At 43.5% G+C, this 23,123-nt stretch overlaps 1 protein-coding gene across 1 annotated transcript in view; it reads left to right on the forward strand.

The window, feature by feature from the left end:
• PIWIL1 (piwi like RNA-mediated gene silencing 1) overlaps nucleotides 1-23,123 on the forward strand; it is a 32,006-nt gene extending 8,883 nt beyond the window's left edge. The window contains exons 9-20 of the mRNA XM_036094837.2: nucleotides 4,893-5,019; nucleotides 5,202-5,319; nucleotides 5,829-5,943; nucleotides 7,034-7,221; nucleotides 7,594-7,666; nucleotides 9,051-9,251; nucleotides 9,366-9,469; nucleotides 10,368-10,438; nucleotides 10,597-10,750; nucleotides 19,329-19,454; nucleotides 21,593-21,740; nucleotides 21,887-23,123. Of these exons, the coding sequence (XP_035950730.1) occupies nucleotides 4,893-5,019; nucleotides 5,202-5,319; nucleotides 5,829-5,943; nucleotides 7,034-7,221; nucleotides 7,594-7,666; nucleotides 9,051-9,251; nucleotides 9,366-9,469; nucleotides 10,368-10,438; nucleotides 10,597-10,750; nucleotides 19,329-19,454; nucleotides 21,593-21,740; nucleotides 21,887-22,003 (1,542 nt within the window). The 3' untranslated portion in view covers nucleotides 22,004-23,123. The remainder of the gene's footprint in view (nucleotides 1-4,892; nucleotides 5,020-5,201; nucleotides 5,320-5,828; nucleotides 5,944-7,033; nucleotides 7,222-7,593; nucleotides 7,667-9,050; nucleotides 9,252-9,365; nucleotides 9,470-10,367; nucleotides 10,439-10,596; nucleotides 10,751-19,328; nucleotides 19,455-21,592; nucleotides 21,741-21,886) is intronic.

Here is a 23,123-nt window from a genome sequence, read left to right on the forward strand (position 1 = left end):
AATTGCTGGGTCATCAGGTAGTTCTATTATTTTTTGAGGAGCCTCCATACTGTTTCCAGAGTGGCTGCACCAGCTCGCATTCCCACCAACAGTGAATGTAAGAGGGTTCCCCTTTCTCTGCATCCTCACCACCATCTGTCATTTCCTGACTTGTTAATTTTAGCCATTCTGACTGGTGTGAGGTGGTATCTCATTGAGGTTTTGATTTGGATTTCCCTGATGCCGAGTGATGTTGAGCACTTTTTCATGCGTCTGTTGGCCATTTGGATGTCTTCTTTGCAGAAATGTCTGTTCATGGCTTCTGCCCATTTCTTGACTGGAGTATTTGTTCTTTGGGTGTTGAGTTTGACAAGTTCTTTATAGATTTTGGATACTAGCCCTTTACCTGATAAGACATTTGCAAATATCTTCTCCCATTCTGTCAATTGCCTTTTAGTTTTGTTGACTGTTTCCTTTGCTGTGCAAAAGCTTTTTATCTTGATGAAGTCCCAGTAGTTCATTTTTTTGCCTTTGCTGTTTCCCTTGCCTTTGGAGACGTGTCTAGCCAGAAGTTGCTGCGGCCGAGGTCACAGAGGTTGCTGTCTCTGTTCTCAAGGATTTGGATGGATTCCTATCTCACATTGAGATCTTTCATCCATTTTGAATTTATTTTTGTGTGTGGTGTAAGGAAATGGCCCAGTTTCATTCTTCTGCATGTGGCTGTCCCAATTTTCCCAGCACCATTTATTGAAGAGACTGTCCCTTTTCCATCAGCTATTCTTTCCTGCTTTGTTGAAGATTAGTTGACCATAGAGTTGAGGGTCCATTTCTGGCCTCTCTATTCTGTTCCATTGATCTGCGTGTCTGTTTTTGTGCCAGTACTATGTTGTTGATGATCAGAGCCTTGTAATAGAGCTTGAGGTCCAGCATTGTGATGCCACCGGCTTTGGTTTTCTTTTTCAACATTCCTGTGGCTCTTCGGGGTCTTTTCTGGTTCCATACAAATTTTAGGATTATTTGTTCCAGCTGTGTTTAAAATATTAATGGTATTTTGATAGGAATTGCTTTGAATGCATAGATTGCTCTGGGTAATATAGACATTTTAACAATATTTGTTCTTCCACTCCATGAGCATGGAAGAATTTTCCATTTCTTTGTGTCTTCCTCAGTTTCTTTCATGAGTTTCTATACTTTTCAGAGTATAGATCTTTTACCCCTTTGGTTAGGTTTATTCCTAGGTATCTTACGGGTTTTGGTGCAATAGTAAATGGGATGGAGTCCTTGATTTCTCTTTCTGCTGCTTCATTGTTAGTGTGTGGGTTAATTCAACTTTTGTTCTACATATTGACAAATTCACCTTGTTTCATATAAGCTAGATCATTTTATTGTGTGATTTTCTAACCTTAGTTTCATACAGATGATTCTAGCTGTTGGTGTGGTAATCCTTGAAAAAACAGCAGAGGCAAATAGCAAGAAAGACCTACTGCCAACTAAAAGAAAGTACAGTGTTTACATCAGAACACACACTAACGTTGTTGTTCAGGGATAAGCAGGTCCGGCCACGTATCCTTAGAAAGTTGCATTCCATTTGATATGCTCAGTTACAAGTGCAGAAGGAGTATTTCTAAAACATGAATCAGTTAAAATCTTAATGCTTGTCTTTTAAGTGCTAAGATTTATCTCATTTTTCCCCACTTTCAGTACATTTCCTATTTCTAAAAAGCTGGATAAAGAAGCTGTTACATGTTTGTGTCTTATGTCAGAATTACACATCAGACTGGTGGCCTCGAAATGTCTTTGTACCGTGTACTGTTGCCTGAGCTTCAGCTGCTCTGCTATGAACGAAAAGGTCAGACGGCACTCTGGAGGGAAATGACTCTCTGAGAAGCCGCATTGAGAGCTGCTCTTCTTTTGGGCAAAATGAAAACAGGCCAGGGGCCATCTCAGCCTGATTTCCCTACCACTGTTTTCACCCTCTTAACTCCTTGAGGACCCCAGCCATGTTTAACCTAGATTCCTTCTGGGTGTGAGAGTTACTGTGAGAAATGAGCATTTTTCTGTAGTTTCCTAATCACTGTCGGGACAGGAAGTGTCGGTATATATCAACAGCAATTGCAAAGGAGACACCCGTGGAAAGTTTGGCTTCCACCTGAAGCCAGGCCAGGGGACATTCTCCTTCTCTGACTAGCAGTGAGTCTTACGCGCCAGCTTACTGCTGTCTAAGCGGCTTCTACTGGTTGACACACCTCAAGGTTCTGCCTGGAACCCCCAGTTACTCCACAGTAACTTGTTAGGTGATCTCCAGGCTCGTCTGTGCTATGTTCACGGTTCTCAGATTTCTAGCTCTAGCCCAGACATGTCTAAGCTTACTTGTTCTCAGTAAGTGCACATCTCAAAGACCCCTTCCACGTGACCAACGCTGAATGAGTTCGGGCCCGTGACCTGGCCCGTGTGCAGCGCTCTTGATCAGCGCAGAGACTGTAACTTCCACAGGGTCAGGGGTTTTGTGGTTTATGTCCCCCTGGTGCCTTGGAAGGCACTCTGGTGTCTGAGTGAGTGAACACATGCATAACAGGTAGTTAAAGCCTCAGGCCTGCATGCCTCTTCTCACCCTGCAGCGACGCTGGAGGCCCCGCTATCTGAAATGCCTCCATCCTCCTCCTCCTCTGAGTGGCCGCCCTCTTCTGGGCGGACCCTGTGCCCATTCAGCTGGTCTCAGTTTGCATTTCTCCTGCTTTCTGATCCACTTTCAAACTCCTACAGTTCTGATGTTTTTCTTCTACCCACAGTACAGACGTGCACTGGTGTGTGTCCAGTGAGACCCTGAGTGACGTAGCACCTGCCTGCGTGTTGGTGCTCGCCTGCCTCCTTGCTTGCCCTGGCCACCTCCTCTGAGCCCAGGCTCCTCCTGCCTGGGACACTGTGTGCACCTGACTCATGTTCTTAGGCTTAGTCTCAGATCAGATGATTTCAGAAGACTTCTCTCAGAGCCAGGGCTGACTGGGCGTCTTTAGTAGATAGAGTCAGTCAGAATGGGGTGAGGTTGAAATGTTTCAAAGAATCACAGCTTTCTTGGGACTTCCTAGTAGAGATACAGTTTTCCTGATGAGTGATGGCTTGGATGTTCTGCATTAAAAATCCTATTTTAAGAAGCACTCAGAGTGGGAGAGAGAAGGGCCTTTGAAAGGGAGGATCATGGTCAGTTTTTAAAAGAAAAGGTTTGACAGTAATGTTAAATGCAAGTGAAAGTACTAGGTTTTTAGATGTAGGGGAAGATGTTAAAAGAACTGACAGGCTTTTGTTTGGGCCCTAAGAATGTAGGAAGGGGATCCCTAAGTTGTATAACAAGGAACCCACGCACTGAAGGCCCATTGGTGAGATAGAGTGGACGTAGGAATGCATCTAACTCCACTCCCACACTTCTGCTCGCATGTGCACCCAGTAAGTGACATGCAAGGGAGGGGGCATTCAGTGGGTGGACCCCGATAAAGAAGATGGTGTGATGAAATACGTAGTGTAGGCACATGGAGCAGCTGTCAGATAAGAGGGTTCTTGAAATTTCCTTACCCAAAATAGGAAAATGAGCTTTTTCCCTGAATGGTTGGTAAAGAGTTCAGTATAGGACAAGGTCAGAACAGACTAGAATTCACGGTCTCTTAGTTCCTGAGGGTAGGTGGCCTGGACCTTGGCATAGGACGGGAATAAGGACAGGAAGTACTTCTCTGCTGGTGAACGGCCGTCACAGTGCTCAGCCCTTGTGTGCTGTATCTGGTGATACACCTTCTTCTTTGAAAGTGAAAAGAGAGCATACGGGAGATGCTGGGAAAGAGGGTCTCGAGAACATTGGGCCAGAAACTAACGGAGATGACACAAGGAAGCCTGTCCTGGTTCCAGGGCTGGAGGCCTGAGGCCCGCAAGCCATCTCATGCATATGTGAACTCACCAAAGTCAGCAGTTTTGTTTTTTGGTTTTTTTTACCAGTTGTGAAAACTTACCTTAGTGATTGCATGTGGGGAATCTTAAGACTATTGAATTGAGGGGTGCCTGGGTGGCTCAATCAGTTAAGCGTCTCAGGTCATGATCTCAGGGTCCTGGGATCAAGCCCCAAGTCGGGCTGCCCGCTCAGCAGGGAGTCTGCATCTCCCTCTGACCGTCCCCCTCTCGTGCTTGCTCGCTCTCAAATAAAATCTCTTTGTTGTTGATTTTTGTTTTTTTTTTATCATATATTGTATATGCATATAGTACATCATTAGTTTTTGACGTAGCGTTCAGTGATTCATTAGTTGCATGTAACACCCAGTGCTCATCACATCATCTTTAATGCCCATCACCCAGCTGCCCCACCCCCCACCCCTCCTTTCTGTAACCCTCAGTTTGTTTCCCGGAGTCCAGAGTCCCTCATGGTTCATCAAATCTTTTAAATAAAAAGACTACTGAATTGAAATTCACCTTCTATCTTCTGTAAAAACTTTTCCTAATTAAAAATGTTCTCTGGCATGCAAACCTCTTCCTTCACCTCATGTATTGTTATTTCAGGGCTTGTTTCCTACACCACTTCTCACTGTAATAACTAGTGGTTTTGGAGGAATTCTGTCATAAGGACCCAGAGATACACAGGCTTCTGTTTCTAAACCAAAAAATCACTGAACTGTGACTAAAATTCAGAATTTAGATGGTCAAGGACAGTGAGGCTCTAAGTTTTTAGGAAGAAAGATGAGGTACTCAGTAACACCTATAAATCACAAGCTATTCTAGTAGGATTAAAGATGCACTTTTGAAGCTTTACTTGGATACTGATACCAGCTTTGCTATTGGCATCAATTCTCAATTTAAAAAAAATCCCTTTTTCTTGGTCCACTGATCTATTACTAAAGACATTTACATGAACAGTGATATCTTCTTTTCTTAACTAGCAATACAACCAAGAAATCACCGACTTGAAGCAACCTGTTCTGGTCAGTCAACCAAAGAGAAGGCGAGGCCCTGGTGGCACCTTGCCAGGCCCTGCGATGCTCATTCCAGAACTCTGCTATCTTACAGGTACTGCTGCGGTGGGGCTGCCTTCCCTGTCTCTCCTAGGAGCCCCACCAGCCCCTGGAAAAGCCCTTCCTGCTGCTTCCTCTCCTTGCACTTTCCCTCACTCTTCACCAGTTTGCACTCCAAATAACTGAGACGTGATCCTTGTTTGTCTAGTGATACACCTTTCAACATTTTATTTGAAGGTCTAACTGATAAGATGCGTAATGATTTTAATGTGATGAAAGACTTAGCTGTTCATACAAGACTGACTCCAGAACAAAGGCAGCGTGAAGTGGGAAGACTCATTGATTATATTCATAAGTAAGTCCTCTGCATCCCACTGGGGCATGGATCCAGTTTTGTATTATTTTCTGTGGGTTGGGGGAGTGAGAGTCATTTTGTTTTTCTTTTGTATTTGCAGTATTTGGGGTGGGTTCTTTGTGTTTCTAGGTGAGCCTGCTCTTTGTCAGGGAATATTAAAGTTAAACTCTGTAGCCCGTGGCCTTTTCTAGTTCTATTAGCAAAAGGCAATAAAGCAGAAGGTGAAATGGTTTGGACAAATTTATTTTCTCTCTTTAACATAGAGGGGTTTACTTTGAAGGGAAGGTAGTTTGGGCATCAGAATTATAAGTTAAAGTCCATCCTGAAGAGACACAGAGACACGATGAGGGAGAAATGGAGAGCCTGTTTTCTTGGCATTCTCTCTGGGATTTCAGTCCTGAGAGAAACAGGAAAATGTATCATAGGTTGGCGTGGATCTCTGTTTGCGTGTGTCTGTTTTTGCTGTGTTTGCTTATGTTGAGTGGTACGTAAATATGTTAAATTTACAGAGATGATAATGTTCAGAGGGAGCTTCGAGACTGGGGTTTGAGCTTTGACTCCAACTTACTGTCCTTCTCAGGAAGAATTTTGCAAGCAGAAAAGATTCACCAAGGTGGAAAAACAGTAAGGCAGTTCTTCAGTTGTCAATCCCATCAGATTTGGGTCTGGTTCACAGTAAATTTAGCAGGAAAACCCTGTTACATGGCAGTCTGCGTTCCTAACCTTCTCTTCTCTCCTCCCACCTCCACTCTGTCAACTCCTGGGAGCAAGGAGGCGGGCATGGGGGAGCCTTGTAGCTTGGTCCTCACAGGCACCAGGGAGACTTCACTGAAGGCTGGCTTAATTTGTTTCTCGTAGCAGAATTACTTAAATTAAGGTATAGAAGAATTGTAAGTGATCGGGTTGGTATTTTATCTGCCGCTGAAGTGATCTTTTATCAGAAAACTTCCAATTTATTTGGCTTCATTTTTGCCTGGACTATTTGTTTGTAGGGTTATATAGTAAATATTGTGATGCCTTTTATGTTTTCTTCTCAGAAAAGGGAAGCGAGGATTGTAAAAATATTTTTGTGTAATGGCAGCACTGCAAGTGCCAGAACTTTAAAAATCCTTTTATAGAAAACTGCCCTTCTGCCTTCTAAGTGTTGTAGGAACAACAGCCTAACCATGTAGTTTAATGTCCTAACAGCAGTTGTGTTTATTATTCCTGTAGAAATGGTCAGCGTATACACCTCTGTGCCGCGGGTGTGGGGGAGGTGGGCAGGACACGGCAGAAGCACTGGGGGTTTCCTCTGTGAGAACCCGCACCACGTCACAGGGCTTCGAGCTGGTTAGCTTCCTGCCTTGCTTGCTTTCAGTACCCAGCACCTCCATCAAGTTGCCTAACTTTCCAAGCCGTGTTTGTTTTGTATCTTTATCACAAGGGACGTAACGCCTGTCCTTGTCACTTAGAAGATGAAGGAGAGCGCAGGAAGCACCGAGGGGAGGGCCTGGCGTGAGAAGCACTTGTGTACCAGCTGTGACAGGGTCCCATCATCCTCGGACACACTTCTGTACCTTTCTCCCCCGCTGGGGCATTTTGTCTGTCCCTAGAGTCCAAATGGAAGAGTAGTGCCCTAAGGGTCAGAATGCCACAGTAGACTTGTTACAGACTTGTTGGCTTTGTCACTGAGAACATACAGCGGAATTCACAGTGTCTCTGAACTTTCTTCTAGTTTGATTACAATCCACAATTTGCAGATTGGTCAAAAGAAACAAGAGGTGCACCATTAATTAGTGTTAAGCCGCTAGATAACTGGCTGTTGATCTATACTCGAAGAAATTATGAAGCAGCCAATTCATTGATACAAAATCTATTTAAAGTTACACCAGCCATGGGCATACAAATGAAAAAAGCAATAATGTAAGTTTATCAAGTCATTTCTACTCTGAAAATTGATTAGTAGTCATTTGGAGGGTGTGGGAACGCCAAAGTGATAAAGATGTTAAACACATTAACTAGATTGTTTAAAGATCTGATACAGTTCCCTGTCATTGGGATGTAGAAATGTATTTTAGTATCTGAGAATGGGGAGAAAACAAGCAATACTGTTTCTCAGATTATTTCTTTTGCTGTTTGCGTTAGAAACAACCTTTTGCCTACATGGCCACTCTTGTTTTTATTTTCTATTTTATACAGAAGCGTTTCGTGTGTGATAATCTATGGGAAATTGTTTATGCATGGTACATTTTTCATTACTTTTTCTGAATGTTGGATAATGAATTTCCATTCTAGGATTGAAGTGGATGATCGAACTGAAGCCTATTTGAGAGTCTTACAGCAGAAGGTCACATCAGATACCCAGATAGTAAGTAACTGATACATGGGCAGTTGTCCTGGAATGACTTGTTTTAAAAAGTGCATTTGTAAATCTTAGAATTGGAGTTTGAAATGCTGTAATTCGGTTCACAACCTGGTCACAGAAAATACGGACCTCACCTCCGTAAGGTGGCGCTGTTAACGCTGGCCCCAGTTGTGTGGCTGCAGTTGGTGAAGGAGGGCTGGGAGCACAGAGCCATCTGAGAGGTATTTGGATTCCAAGGCTTTAGTTCCATGAAATTCCGTGGGGAATAGGCGCACAAGTAGGAGTTAGTATGTAGTTGGTCGGCACACGCACTACCGGGTAAGTAAGGAGGTGGCCAAGACAGATGGAATGATAAACGACACATGTGCGTTGCTTTAAAGCTAAGAAGTAAATTGGCTTCAACTAATCTGTTCGCTTTCCAGCCCTTCGTCTCCTACTTAAACGCCGCAGGCAGCGCACTAGTACATTGTCTGCAGTAATGACACCTGGGATGGCAAAGTGGCTTTGTTGGGGGCGAGAGAAAAGAGGGAAGAATCTGGGAGTGTAAATCGGAGAACACAGCAATGAGTCAGCTCTAAACACAAACTTGGATTGGGCAGGAATTGTTTGATTTCCAGCGTTTGAGATCTAATGGACGCACAGCACTGGGAGTTGAAGGTGTGCAGTGGGATCCTTTGCTGCGTGTGTATGTGGCAGAGTGATTATCACAGCAGGGCCAGCTCCCTCCTCCCGTCAGCTCACATAAATTACAGGTTGACTTGTTTTGTACCCGGAACATTTCAGATCTAGCTTGCGCCCCCCTCAAGTGCACAGCTCAGCATTGTTGACTGCGCAGTAGATCCCCAGAGCCTCCTCAGTTCAGACCTGGAAGTTTGTGCTCTTTGACTGACATCTTCCCATGTCCGGCAGGAGTGTGTTTAGGTGAGGCACTCTGGTCCCCAGACCTGTCCCATGGACTGGGAAGTTTCATAGTGGGATCAGGGTCTCAAGCCAGAGCTTTAAAAGTGAAAAAGCCACGAGCCTAGGTGGGTCGTCAGTAGATGAGAACTATGAGCATGGTAGAAGATCTTCTGTTTGTCCACCTGTAGGTTATCACTAGTTTTGCCCTATTTCCTATCTCTAAGTTATTCCAAGCGGTACTAGAGCATATTTAACTAAATTCTCAGTTTTGAGTCATCAGCTTCACATGGTTTCTTTCCATTGATTGGCTTCTGTCGCTGGGTGAGTGGAGTGGGCAGTCCCCAGCAGTGGGCGTGCTGCTTGTCAGCTCTGCGGCACGGACCGTGTCTGACCTTCATGCCCAGTGGGCAGGCTTGCCTCCCGTTCTCTTCCTTGAGCTTCATCAGCTTCCTGATTCTTTGTAATGAGAACATTCTTTTGGTTTCAGGTTGTCTGTCTGTTGTCGAGTAATCGGAAAGACAAATACGATGCTATTAAAAAATACTTGTGTACAGATTGCCCTACTCCGAGTCAGTGTGTGGTGGCCCGGACTCTTGGCAAGCAGCAGACAGTCATGGCCATTGCTACCAAGATCGCCCTGCAGATGAATTGCAAGATGGGAGGGGAGCTCTGGAGGGTTGATATGCCTGTAAGTTTGATTTAACTGGTACATAAAAGTTTTCATTGTCTGAGAAAAATGGATTTGCTTTCTAAATACTGCTGGTATTCTGTTGTATCTAAAACTACAGTATTTTTGTTAAAGCTAAAGCTGGCGATGATAGTTGGCATTGACTGTTACCACGATACCACAGCTGGACGGAGGTCAATTGCAGGATTTGTTGCAAGTATCAATGAAGGGATGACCCGGTGAGTGCAGGGGCGGGTGGAAGTGCACTAACTGCTAGACATGGCAGGAGCGGGTGGGCGTGCAGGGCCGGTGTTCTGGGGGTCTGCAAGGCTCGAGGTTTGGGGTTGTGTTCCTTCTTTCTTTACAACCCGTCGACTTCTTATATTAGATAAGCAAGAAAACTAGGGAAGTAAAAGAAGTTAGCTACCCTGCTGTTTTCGACTTTATTCATTGGCCCTTAATCTATAGTAGTCAGATTGCATTTCAGGCTATTTTATGACCATTTCTGTTTGGGGGAGGGTGTATCTCATTAAATGCAACCATCCCTGAAACTTCTTTAATAATTTTTTTTGACTGCTGAAATGTACTTTAAAGTTTTTGTGTTAACCTTACTTTGGAAAATCCACTTCAGTTTACCCAGTCACTTGTGTTTCAACATACATCATTACTTTTCAGTGCTTTTCTTAGAACTAAGAGAATTTTCAAGAATAGGAAAGGATGGAAATTAAAGGTATATTGGCATGTGCATGTTGCTAATGGGTGTGTTTCTCTAGGTCTTACATCTTTCACAAGCGTGGAATCTGTAATAAATGTCTTCTAAAGAGCAGAGCAGGAAGTGGGCTCCTTATGTGTACTAAGGTGTAAGCCTACGAGCTGTCTCTGGGTATTATAGTTTAAATTTTATTTTTTCCTCAGCAAGGGAATTATAGTATTGATTTATAATAAAAGAAAGCTGCTTTTGTGCTGTTATGAGTGTCTTGTTCTGTTTAGATTTCATAAAGTATTGGAAATGTTAGCAGGTATCTTGAGAAGGGTTAAACATTACAAGCTGCTGAGAGGAAATAAATGCGAAGTGCTTCAGAAGGAACAACTTGTAGACAGTACCGTTCTCACCCTCGTCCTTGTCTCTCTGAACAGCTGGTTCTCTCGCTGTGTATTTCAAGATCGAGGACAAGAGCTTGTAGATGGGCTCAAAGTCTGCTTGCAAGGTTAGTCTCCTATAGTGTTTCCGTTCCTAGTCTCTGAACTGGGGTCTTCAGGAAATTATCCTCAAGTTATGTTGTTGAAATTCTGGGCAGAATTTGATAGCAACACACCGTTTTTATTCTGTGTTAATTGATTTAAAACTTTTCTGGCTTGCTTTCAGCTGCTCTGAGGGCTTGGAATAGCTGCAATGAATACATGCCTAGTCGAATTATCGTGTATCGGGATGGTGTAGGAGATGGTCAGCTGAAAACACTGGTTAACTACGAAGTACCACAGTTTTTGGATTGCCTGAAATCCGTTGGTAGAGGTTACAAGTAAGCATGCAAACTGTAAAGCATTTTCTCTTTATAAAATTACACCTTTTTATCTTTGAAATTAGTGTTCCCGAATGCAAAGGTAAGTGAGAGCCTAATAACCTCAGGGGTGTAGCGAGGCTGGAGGGTGTGGAAGGGGGAGGGGCTGGACATGCAGAATGGTCACGTAGAGGGTCCCTCCCTTCAAAGAGTGGAAAGACACGTGAAGACACTTCTGCTAATTCTCTGCCTGCCATCTTTCACACCTAAAGCCTTGACATGTGGGCATCTGAGAATTCTAGTACCTATATAGGCATCCACGGAATTGGTTATTAGAATAAATTCCAAGCCATCTTAATTTACTCTTTCTCAATTTCTTGGTATAATGAATACCTATTTGATTTCTTTGTGAACTTGACTGGTACTTGATCTAGGTAAGATGGTTGGCATGTGTTTAGTCTCCTAGGAGATGTTGTTACTTCTCCTTTTGGACGGTGTGCACATGCAAGGGTGGTGTGCTTGGCGCCCCTAAACCCGTACTGGGGTCCGTCCTCCTCCACTTTCCTACAGACCTCCTCGTCTGTGCCATTGGGCAGTGACAGTGCGTACCAACTCCAGACTGCTGTTCCAGTAAGTTACATTTTGCTGCTCTATCAGATTGTGAGCAGGCTGAGATCAGGGACTGTTGTATTAAGAGCTTATTAATGCGGGGTGCCTGGGTGGCTCAGTCGGTTAAGCATCTGCCTTCGGCTCAGGTCATGATCCCAGGGTCCTGGGATCGAGCCCCGCGTCGGGCTCCCTGCTCGGCGGGAAGCCTGCTTCTCCCTCTCCCACTCCCCCTGCTTGTGTTCCCTCTCCCGCTGTCTCTCTCTAATAATTAAATAAAAATCTTTAAAAAAAAGCTTATTAATGCATCATAAAGATGTGTGAATCTGATTTTTAAGGATACTCAGGAAATCCGAGAGGCCTGTTTGTGTGCTAGCACATGCATATTTTGCAACACTGGTTATCATTGTCAGACCTTTTTAGCCAGCATTTGGTATTGTTGTAGAAATGAGCTATTTTGAAACCCATTGACTGACTATATTTGGGCTCAGGGTGATTTACTGACCTGTGGGGCAGGCATTAAGATCTTGCTTCTTATTTCTAGCTGAATTGGAGGGCACTTCCAGGTCTTCTGTGGCCAGATTCTTATTTTTCCCTCCCTTCCCCCATGCTCCTGTATTTTGCTTCTCAAATGCCCCATGAGTAAAATCATATAATTGTTTTTCTCTTATTGACTTATTTTGCTTAGCGTAGTATCTTCTATTTCCATTCACATCTTTGCAAATGGCAAGATTTCATTTTTTGATGGCTGAGTGATATTCCATTATGTATATGTATATATATATGTGTGTGTGTATATATATATACACACATACCACATCATCTTTATTCATTCATCTGTCCATGGACATCTGGGCTCTTTCTACAGTTTGACTGTTGTGGACATTGCTGCTATGAACATTGGGGTGCAGGTGCCCCTTCGGATCACTACATCTGTATCTTTGGGATAAATACCCAGTAGTGCAATTGCTGGGTCATCGGGTAGCTCTGTTTTCAACTTTTTGAGGAACCTCCGTACTGTTTTCCAGAGTGGCTGCACCAGCTTGCATTCCCACCAACAGTGAACGTAAGAGGGTTCCCCTTTCTCTGCATCCTCACCACCATCTGTCTTTTTCTGAGTGGTGAATTTTAGCCATTCTGAGTGGTGTAAGGTGGTATCTCATTGTGGTTTTGATTTGGATTTCCCTGATGCCGAGTGATGTTGAGCATTTCTTCATGTGTCTGTTGGCCATTTGGATGTCGTCTTTGCAGAAATGTCTCTTCATGGCTTCTGCCCATTTCTTGACTGGAGTATTTGTTCTTTGGGTGTTGAGTTTGATAAGTTCTTTATAGATTTTGGATACTAGCCCTTTACCTGATAAGACATTTGCAAATATCTTCTCCCATTCTGTCAATTGCCTTTTAGTTTTGTAGACTCCTTTGCTGTGCAAAAGCTTTTTATCTTGATGAAGTCCCAGTAGTTCATTTTTGCCTTTGTTGTTTCCCTTGTCTTTGGAGACACATCTAGCCAGAAGTTGCTGTGGCCGAGGTCTCAGAGGTTGCTGCCTGTGTTCTCCTCTAGGATTTGGATGGATTCCTGTCTCACATTTAGGTCTTTCATCCATTTTGAGTCTATTTTTGTGTATGGTGTAAGGAAATGGCCCAGTTTCATTCTTCTGCATGTGGCTGTCCCAATTTTCCCAACACCATTTATTGAAGAGACTGTTTTCCATTGGACATTCTTTCCTGCTTTGTGGAAGATTAGTTGACCATAGAGTTGAGGGTCCATTTCTGGGCTCTCTGTTCTGTTCCATTGATTTGTGTGTCTGTTTTTGTGCCAGTACCATACTGTCTTGATGATGACAGCTTTGAAATATAGCTTGAAGTCCAGCATTGTGATGCCACCAGCTTAGGTTTTCTTTTTCAACCTTCCTCTGGCTATTCGGGGTCTTTTCTGGTTCCATACAAATTTTAGAGTTATTTGTTCCATTTCTTTGAAAAAAAAGTGGATGGTATTTTGATAGGGATTGCATTGAATGTGTAGATTGCTCTAGGTAGCATTGACATCTTCACAGTATTTGTTCTTCCACTCCATGAGCATGGAACAATTTTCCATTTCTTTGGGTCTTCCTCAATTTATTTCATGAGTGTTCTATAGTTTTCTGGGGACAGATCCTTTGCCTCTTTGGTTTATTCCTAGGTATCTTATGGTTTCTGGTGCAGTTGTAAACAGGATCAATTCTTTAATTTCTCTTTCTTCTGTCTCATTGTTAGTGGATAGAAATGCAACTGATTTCTGTGCATTGATTTTATATCCTGATGCTGAATTCCTATGTGAGTTACAGCAATTTTGGGATGGGGTCTTTTGGGTTTTCCACATAGAGTATCATGTCATCTGTGAAGAGTGAGAGTTTGAGGACTTCTTTGCCGATTCAGATGCCTTTTATTTCTTTTTATTGTCTGATTGCTGAGGCTAGGACTTCTAGTACTATGTTGAACAATGGTGGTGAGAGTGGACATCTTTGTTGTGTTCCTGATTTTAAGGGAAGGTTAAGGAAGGGTTAAGGGAAGGTTAAGAAGGCTCTCAGCTTTCCCCCATTGAGAATGATACTCACTGTGTGCTTTTTTGTAGATGGCTTTTATGATATTGAGGTATGTTCCTTCTGTCCCTACACTGTGCAGTTTTAATCAAGAAAGAATGTTGTACTTTGCCAGATGCTTTTTCTGCATCTATTGAGAGGATCATACGGTTCTTGTCCTTTCTTTTATTTATGTAGTGTATTTGATTGATTTGTGGATATTGAACCATCCTTGCAGCTCAGGAATAGATCCCACTTGGTCGTGGTGAATAATTCTTTTAATGTCCTGTTGGATCCTATTGGCTAATATCTTAATGAGAATTTTTGCATCCATGTTCATCAGAGATATTGGTCTGTAATTCTCCTTTTCAGTGGGATCTTTATCTGGTTTTGGGCTCAAGGTAGTCCTAGCCTCATAGAAAGAATTTGGAAGTTTTCCTTTCATTTCTATTTTTTTGAAACTGCTTTGGAAGAATAGGTATTAATTCTTCTTTAAATGTTTGGTAGAATTCCCCTGGGAAGCCCTCTGGCCCTGGGATCTTGTTTGTTGGGAGATTTTTGATTACTGATTGAATTTCCTTGCTGGTTATGGGTCTGTTCAGGTTTTCTATTTCTTCCTGGTTCAGTTTTGATAGTTTATATGTTGCTAGGAATGCATCTATTTCTTCTAGGTTGCCTAATTGGTTGGCATATAGTTGCTCATGATATGTTCTTATAATTGTATTTCTTTGGGTGTTGGTTGTGATCTCTTTCATTCATGATTTTATTTGGGTCCTTTCTCTTTTATTTTTGATAAGTCTGGCTAGGGGTTAATCAATCTTATTAATTCTTTCAAAGAACCAACTCCTAGTTTTGTTGATCTATTCTACTGTTCTTCTGGTTTTTATTTCATTAATTTCTGCTCTAATCTTTATTATTTCTCATCTCCTGCTTGGTTTAGGATTTATTTGCTATTCTTTCTCCAGCTCCTTTAGGAGTAAGGTTAGGTTGTATATTTGAGACTTTTTTTATTTTCTTGAGAAACGCTTGTATTGCTATATACTTCCCTCTTAGGACCACCTTTGCTGCATCCCAAAGGTTTTGGACAGTTGTGTTTTCATTCTCATTTGTTTCCATGAATCTTTTTAATTCTTTTTTAATTTCCTGTGTTCACCCAATCATCTTTAGTAGGATGCTCTTTAACCTTCAACTATTTGAGTTCCTTCCAAATTTCCTCTTGTGATTGAGTTCCAGTTTCAAAGCATTGTGATCTGAAAACATGCAGGGAATAACCCCAGTGTTTTGGTACTGGTTGAGACCTGATTTGTGACCAAGTATGTGATCTGCTCTGGAGAATGTTTCATGTGCATTCGAGAAGAATGCATAGTCTGTTGCTTTAGGATGGGATGCTCTGAATATATCTGTGAAGTCCATCTGGTCCAGTGTGTCATTCAGAGCCCTTGTTTCCTTATTGATCTTCTGCTTAGATGATCTGTCCATTGCCATGAGTGGGGTGTTAAAGTCCCCTCCTATTATTGTATTATTGTCAATGTGTTTCTTTAATTTGGTTATGAATTGGTTTATGTAATTGGCTGCTCCCATGTTGGGGGCATATGTATTTGTAATTGTTAGATCTTCTTATTGGATAGACCCTTTAAGTAGGATATAGTGTCCCTCTTCATCCCTTACTACAGTCTTTGGTTTAAAATCTAATTTGTCTGATATGAGGATTGCTACCCAAGATTTCTTTTGATGTCCATTAACGTGGTAATTGGTTCTCCACCCCATCACTTTCAATGTGGAGGTGTCTTTGGGTCTAAAATGAGTCTCTTGCAGACAGCATATTGATGGGTCTTTCTTTTTTATCCAATCTGAAACCCTGTGTCTTTTGGTTGGGGCATTGATTTAGCCCATTTACGTTCAGAGTAACTATTGAAAGACAGGAATTTAGTGCCATTGCTATTACCTGTAAAGTCCCTGTTTTTGTGTATGGTCTTTGTTCCTTTCTGGTCTTCGTTATTTTGGGGCTCTCTCTTTGCTTAAAGGATCCCCTTTAATATTTCTCGCAGGGCTGGTTTAGTGATCACAAATTCTTTAGTTTCTGTTTGCCCTGGAAGCTCTTTATCTCTCTTTCTATTCTGAATGACAGCCTTGCTGGATAAAGTATTCTTGGCTGCGTATTTTTCTCGTTTAGTACCCTGTATATATCATGCCAGCCCTTTCTGGCCTGCCAGGTCTCTGTGGATAGGTCTGCTGCCAGTGTAATGTGTCTACCCTGGGAGGTTACCAACTTCCTGTCCTGAGCTGCTTTCAGCATTTTCTCTTTGTCTGAGATTTGCAAGCTTCACCATTATATGTGAAGTGTTTGACCTCTTTTTATTGGTTTTGAGATTCTGCACATTTCTTAAAATGAGTTTATTTTGCCAGTAAGTCCTCAGAGAAGTCAGGGATGTTTTTTTAATCTCTTTTGAAGTAATTGTGTTTCAGATTAAAATGCTAATAAGCATTTTCTAGTGTCTTGGAAATGAAAGTTAATGCTCTTTACTATCTTTAAAAATTTTTATTTATTTATTTGACAGAGACACAGCGAGAAAGGGAACACAAGCAGGGGGGAGTGGGAGAGGGAGAAGCAGGCTTCCCGTGGAGCAGGGAGCCCGATGCGGGGCTCGATCCCAGGACCCTGGGATCATGACCTGAGCCGAAGGCAGAAGCTTAACGACTGAGCCACCCAGGGGCCCCTCTATCTTTAAAAATCCTAATGCTTGTATTTTCTCACTAAAATAATGGTATTGGGGCGCCTGGGTGGCTCAGTTGGTTAAGCGACTGCCTTCGGCTCAGGTCATGGTCCTGGAGTCCCGGGATCGAGTCCCGCATTGGACTCCCTGCTCAGCAGGGAGTCTGCTTCTCCCTCTGACCCTCCCCCCTCTCATGCTATCTCATTCTCTCTCTCAAATAAATAAATAAAATCTTTAAAAAATAATGGTATTAATTTTCTTTTGGTCTCTGAAATTTTGTAAACCTTATTGGGTGTGTTTCTCGGAGTTGGAAGTGCCGTCCCTGTAGGCTGTGGCCTGGCAGTAGGGGCAGGGAGTGTCCAGTGCGGCGGCTGCTTGCTTGTCTCCTCTTCCTTTACCACTTTCAGCCTCAGCATCGTCCAGCCTCAGTGGCCTTTTCCTCACACCTAGAGGAGAGGAAATTTTCGAGAAGTAAAGAGTAGGGGCGCCTGGGTGGCTCAGTCATTAAGCGTCTGCCTTCAGCTCAGGTCATGATCTCAGGGTCCTGGGATGGAGTCCCGCGTCGGGCTCCCTGCTCAGCGGGGAGTTTGCTTCTCCCTCTCCCACTGCTCTTCCCTCCCTCTGCTCCTCCCCACCACTTGTGTGCACTCTCTCTCAAATAAATAAAAATCTTTAAATAAAAATTTTTTTTAAAAAGTGAGGAGTAGAGGTCATAGTGTCCATTCATCTTCCAGCCTTGAGCTGAATATTTAGGATATGGGGAAAGCACCCTGTGGCCATGGTGGAGCCTACATCTCTGCTGCTTTGTTGAGTCCTTTGGGTTTGGTTCCCAGAAGCCTGGGCAGAAACTGCTCTCGCAGAGGAGATGATAGCCCTAGTGAGTATCTGAACAGGGCCCCTGTTCACACTCAGTGTGTGGCCCTGAGCCTAGGGTGCCTGCTGGGGCTACCTGCCCGGTTCCCATTGAAGTAACGGGTAAATTGGTGCAGGGAAGGGCTTTCAAGTGGTGGCATGGTTGGAGGCATAACCAGCTGTCCCAGGAAGTGGATTTCACGTTGTGAAGTGTGCTGTACTTGGTAACCGCCGAGATTAGTGATCAAGTGGAGGGCGTCCCAGGAGCAGAGCTAGGTTCATCCCAGCGCTACTCATTATTTCATACAGTACCCAGTAAGCACTCAATAAATGGTAGATGACTTGTCTAGAAAAAACTTAAAGTTGTGTAGAAAGTAAAATAATATCCAAGAATGATTTCTCACTTTGAAGAAATGCAGTTTGGATGTAAATATTTGTAATTATTCTTAGAACCACAGTATTTTTTTAATTGAAATGTTGATGTTAACTTTTTATTAAAATGCATAATGGATTAGCTGATTTAGGATATTTGATATAAGAACAAATCAAAACGTCACTTCATACTTATGACCTTTCTGTCCTGACATTTGGTAAGTTTCTTGTGATGTCAGAAGACTCAAATCCACTTTGTCTTTTGGTTCTTGAGACTGGCTTTATTACATCCAGAGCCGCAGTAAACTGGGCAGCACTAGACTTCCATGGGTAGATGGTGATATTTCTACAAATACCCTCTGTTTACGTAAAATCACTCCCCTTATCCCTTTTGGATTTGCTTATTTGACTATCATGAAGGAGCAAAATGAAATTGATTGTTAAATGGAAGTTCCCACTTCAAGGTCTTTTTGACCATTTGTCCAGATAGCATACTGTGAACGACCTTCCCAAGCCAGACTTTCTAGATCCCATTGCGTGTAAAGCTCTCTGTGTCCCACAGTTTGGAATCAAGTGTATTTCTACTCTGTGAGAACTAATGTTCTGGTTGGGAAAAGGGCACAGGAGAAATGGAGGGATTGGTAATGGTCCTCTGTCTCTCAAATGTCCAATACGTTACACCAGCACGGTTCGCGAGCGCCTTCGTGTGCCAGTCCCCGTACTCCGGAGCAGCTATGTGCTCAAGAACTGGATTTGAAATGGACCTTTCAGAGATGGTAGAAAAGGTGTGAAAACGTATTCCAGCCCACATGTGCTGCCACTTGAAGGGCTGCCCTCCAGAGCGCCAGAAGGCATGTTAGGGGCCAGCAGATGGCTTCTGGTGCAGTGCTGGACGCTCGGGGGAAGGGAGCTTCATGTGGGCATAGGGAAACCAGCCGGAGAGTGGCTGGCATTGGGCGGTGGGGTGCAGAGGGGATGTAAAGGGTGCGTCCCTTGCCAGCATGTTGGTGAGCTGAGGGGTGACTAGGCCCCGGGAGGGAGACAGGGAGCCCTGATACCTTGTGAACCAGTAGTGCTGGGTTAGACTTTGACACTGCTGAAGTGAGCTTCCCTACCAGCAATTTTAGACTCCAGATCTTATTTTTCACCTAGTAGAAAATGCCCACTGAGGAGTGTTCCAAATTGTGTGCTTCGAAGCATGCTGAATGTACCATTTCCGTGTGCCGGGCCAGCAGTGTGCTTGTCTGTTGACGGAACATTTGCATGACCCCACGTCACATGCTGTCCTTTACTCCACCCCCAGTGACTCCTGGTCCTTGTCTAGGTCCTTACAAGCTGTGGCGTGTCCTTTCACAACTTGGACAGATACTCTGCCTCGAGAGGGAGAGGGGTTTCTGTTTAAATGGAGGATGGGAATGTGAATGTCTGAATGATTTGGGTGCCTGGAAGCATGACAGACTCAGTGTCATTACATTCATCATCATCATCACCTTTAAGCCCAAGACTAACAGTAATTGTGGTGAAGAAACGAGTGAACGCCAGATTTTTTGCTCAGTCTGGAGGAAGACTTCAGAACCCACTTCCTGGGACGGTTATTGACGTAGAAGTTACCAGACCAGAATGGTAAGTTCTGTGCAGTTACATGAAGATTGTTTTCTGCTTTATCAACTTCAACACATTTATTCTTTCTTCTCTTTCTGATAAATACTAAAGTCTTCAATTAGTTTGATCCCATGATACTACTAAAGCCTATGATTTGTTCATGTCTGAAATGGTAAACCGGTTTCTCTGCAGTGTTCTTTGGGGGAAGAGGGTTATTGTCTGTGGCACTAATTATACATACAGAGGGTAAGAACTGCTGCTGTAGGTTGCTTTTAACATGTAACCTTATCCTCAGATTCTTGTTCCCTAGTAAATATTTTTAGATCTGAAATGCTTTGTTGTCGTCCAGAGGTCAAAAAGTTGCATTTGAAACACAATTGCAGATAAGAAAAGTGGCTTCTGAGTAAACAAAACTTTTTATGTAACTCGGAGCTACATTTTGCCATAGGAAAGCCAGCTAGCTAGGACATCCACGGGCACAGGGGGGCCACGGGGTGATGTTGTTAGCACCCAGGGGTGCAGCTGTCAGGTGCTGAAGCTTGCTGGCTCCTCGCAAACTCTTCTATGGTGTGAGGTCTAAGGTGCTGTAAATCGTGCACGTGGCGGCTCATCGGTCAGTCTGGGTTAACGCCATCCTCAGGAGAGTGCACTGTTAGGACCATTCCTCTTTTTCAGTGTGATGGAGCTTTTAAAAAGGCGGCTTTAATCGGTAAAGTGCGGGCTTCGGTGCAAAGCTACTAATGTGGAACGCCCTTCCTGCACAGACCTTGGGTGAATGAGGCTTCACTACGCTAACTTTATGTAGATAAACGATAGTACAGATTTTTAGTTCTCTTGAATCAGTTGTGTTAGCAACAGGGAATGGGAATTTCCATGTTGAGATGCGTTATCTGGGATTTCTGTGTTTTTCTCAGGCAGGTGTTAGTTACGGCAGTGCTTCGGAAGGATTCTACTCGGGGGGGAAATCGGCTGAGGGAGACAGAGTGGCTGAGATACTAATGCAGTGAGTCCTTTCCTGCAGGACCTAACCGGTCCGAGTGACCCCACTGCGCTCCCTACTAACACTCCTCCTGGTCTGCTCACTGCAGCTCAGGGCTCGCATTGACCTGGAGACAGCTGATGGAAACGGACTGGGTAGAACCCAAGTTGAATTATGAAGTGTGGGGACATTTCATTACTTCTTACCAGATGCTCTTTAGAACTTAGCTGCCGAGGCTCTCCCTGCGTCCGGAGAAGCTCCCCTCCAGGGCTGCGGTCCCGTTAGCTGCCGGCACTCTGGACGCCAGTGTGCTTGGGCCGGGAGCTGAGACTCGGACTCCGACTCTGTTGTGAGTTCTCTGCAGTTTTAGGGCAAGTGGTTTCGTGTGTCTGAAACCCTTCTGCTTCTAAAACACTAATCTGTTGTAGATCAACCGTGGTGTTCTGATTTGTCTAGTTTCAGTGAACCTAGCAAGTTGCACGGGTAATTTCCTTATAGCTTTATTAGGTCAGGTGACCGTATCTCTGGATCAGTGTGTTCACTGCTACCCAGACAGTGGGAAAAACGGATGTCCTGTTCCTCTGTTTGCAGTCCTGTTTGTGTCTGCTTTACCATTTGGGTTCTGCACTAGTTCTCTTTCTGTCCTGGAGGTTCTCAAGTCCTCTGAGAACCTGCTTTGCATCCTTAATGATTAAAGTGAAGTATGTTTTTGTTAAGTAACAGTGGGAACAGCAAGAGGGGGAAGGTTCTGTGGTAAAAGCATATCTTGGGAACGACCGTGCCTGAAACAAGAGCTGCTCTAATTTTCCCCGCTGCTGCTGCCCTCCAGGACCTCTGTGCACCCCAGCGTACCCTACGGGGTGCAGGCCACCAGCCGTGCGTGGCTCGAGGATACCACTGTGACTGGCAGCCCGAGCACATATTGAATGCCCTAGGGCATCAGTGACATGTATTTAAAATCTAAGGAGTAGTGGTTTCTGAAACCTCGGTCACACAGGCATTCCAGAATTGTCCATGAGCAGCAAGTGTTCTGGACTTGAAGGAAGCACATTTCATTCTGAAGAGGTTAGCTTCCATTAGAATACGGGATCTTTTCACTGTAAGAAACGGGACCCGTGTGAACTTCCGCTTTCAGACAGATAAGCGTCCCTTCCACGTGGCTTTTCTCTTGGAATTCCAGGTATGATTTTTTTATCGTGAGCCAGGCAGTGAGAAGTGGCAGTGTTTCTCCCACGCACTATAACGTCATCTACGACAGCAGTGGCCTGAAGCCAGACCACATTCAGAGGCTCACGTACAAGCTGTGTCACGTCTACTATAACTGGCCAGTAAGTGTGTCTCCCTGGGGACCTGGGCTCACGTCTGTGAGCTTCGCTTTTCAGAACAGGAGTTGCTCTGTTTTCAGAGGCTTTTCTAGTGAATACTGAGGGGAGTGATGGAGGAGAGTAACAGCTCTGTGTTTCTTCCACTCAAGGGCGTCATCCGCGTCCCTGCTCCTTGCCAGTACGCCCACAAGCTGGCTTTCCTCGTGGGCCAGAGCATCCACAGGGAGCCCAACCTGTCCCTGTCCAACCGTCTCTACTACCTCTGACCCGCGGGACGAGACGATGTGCAGCCGTTCCTTCGTTTGACCTCATAGCTTCGGGGTTTTTTTTAAGCTTTTATTTTTTTTTAGCTGTTTATCTTTCTAGATATGAAACTTGGGAAGGGAATTAGGAGATTTGGAGTCTCGTTTGTAGCATTGCTGCTGTGACTGGCTTATAGGTAAAAATTAAAATTTTATATTTTATCTTGTTGGCTTCTCAAATACATTGAGAATTTTTTGTTTTGAAAAAAAATGGATAAGGTACTTTGTATTATAAACTATTTGAAAAGTGAGAATTTACTTGAAAGTACGTTCAGGAGTGAGCAAGTCCTACTTTGTAAACCTACATTAATTCATCTTCTTTTTGAAATATTTTTAATTTAAAGGAGAGAAAGGCGTAAAGTGGGAAGCTCACTGCAGCTGTAAGGTAGGGTTTTATTTGGGTATCTGATCTATTTTAAAGATAAAAAGCTGCCATTGAATAACCTGTACAAGGTACGGGAATGGTAGGAGACTATGGAGAAGTAGGCTAATTTTTTTATTTCATTTTGGGGCTAGGTGGTATGGGGGTTAAAAGAAGATGGTTGAAAAGTTTTAAATTTCTGTCCAAAGAAACATTTTAAGACTCTTTGACAAAAGAGGCCAATAATCTATATTAATGTTACTATTTATTTTGTTTGCAACGGGGACATCCTTCTACTTGTTATAAAATAAAATTGGATTCTCACCTTATTCACTAACAGTGTAGTTTGTTTTTACTGAAAACGTATGCATTTTCTTTCCATTTAATGCATTTTTTTAAATGCTGGAGAGCGTACTCTGTCACAAGGATACAGTTCCATTTATAAAAGCTAAATTGGCCTCACTTTTGAAGTTCAGTGTCCGGAGCTGCCTGCTGCGGCATTTAGGACAAGAATGGAGACCGTAGTTTGTAAGTTGTCGGGATGTTGATGATCGCACTTATTTACATGGACAGAGTTGTAGGAATTTTCAGGAAATTTTGCAAAGAGCTGGCTTGCAGTTAATGAGTAAAACTGTACTTTGAGAACCTCTTTAAGCATTGCTTGTAAATGTGATGCGTGTGCACATTAGTGCTCCAACATAAACCCCTCTCATCTTAGCATCA

The sequence above is a fragment of the Halichoerus grypus genome, chromosome 13 (assembly GCF_964656455.1).
Source record: "Halichoerus grypus chromosome 13, mHalGry1.hap1.1, whole genome shotgun sequence".
Taxonomy (NCBI): Eukaryota; Metazoa; Chordata; class Mammalia; order Carnivora; family Phocidae; genus Halichoerus; species Halichoerus grypus.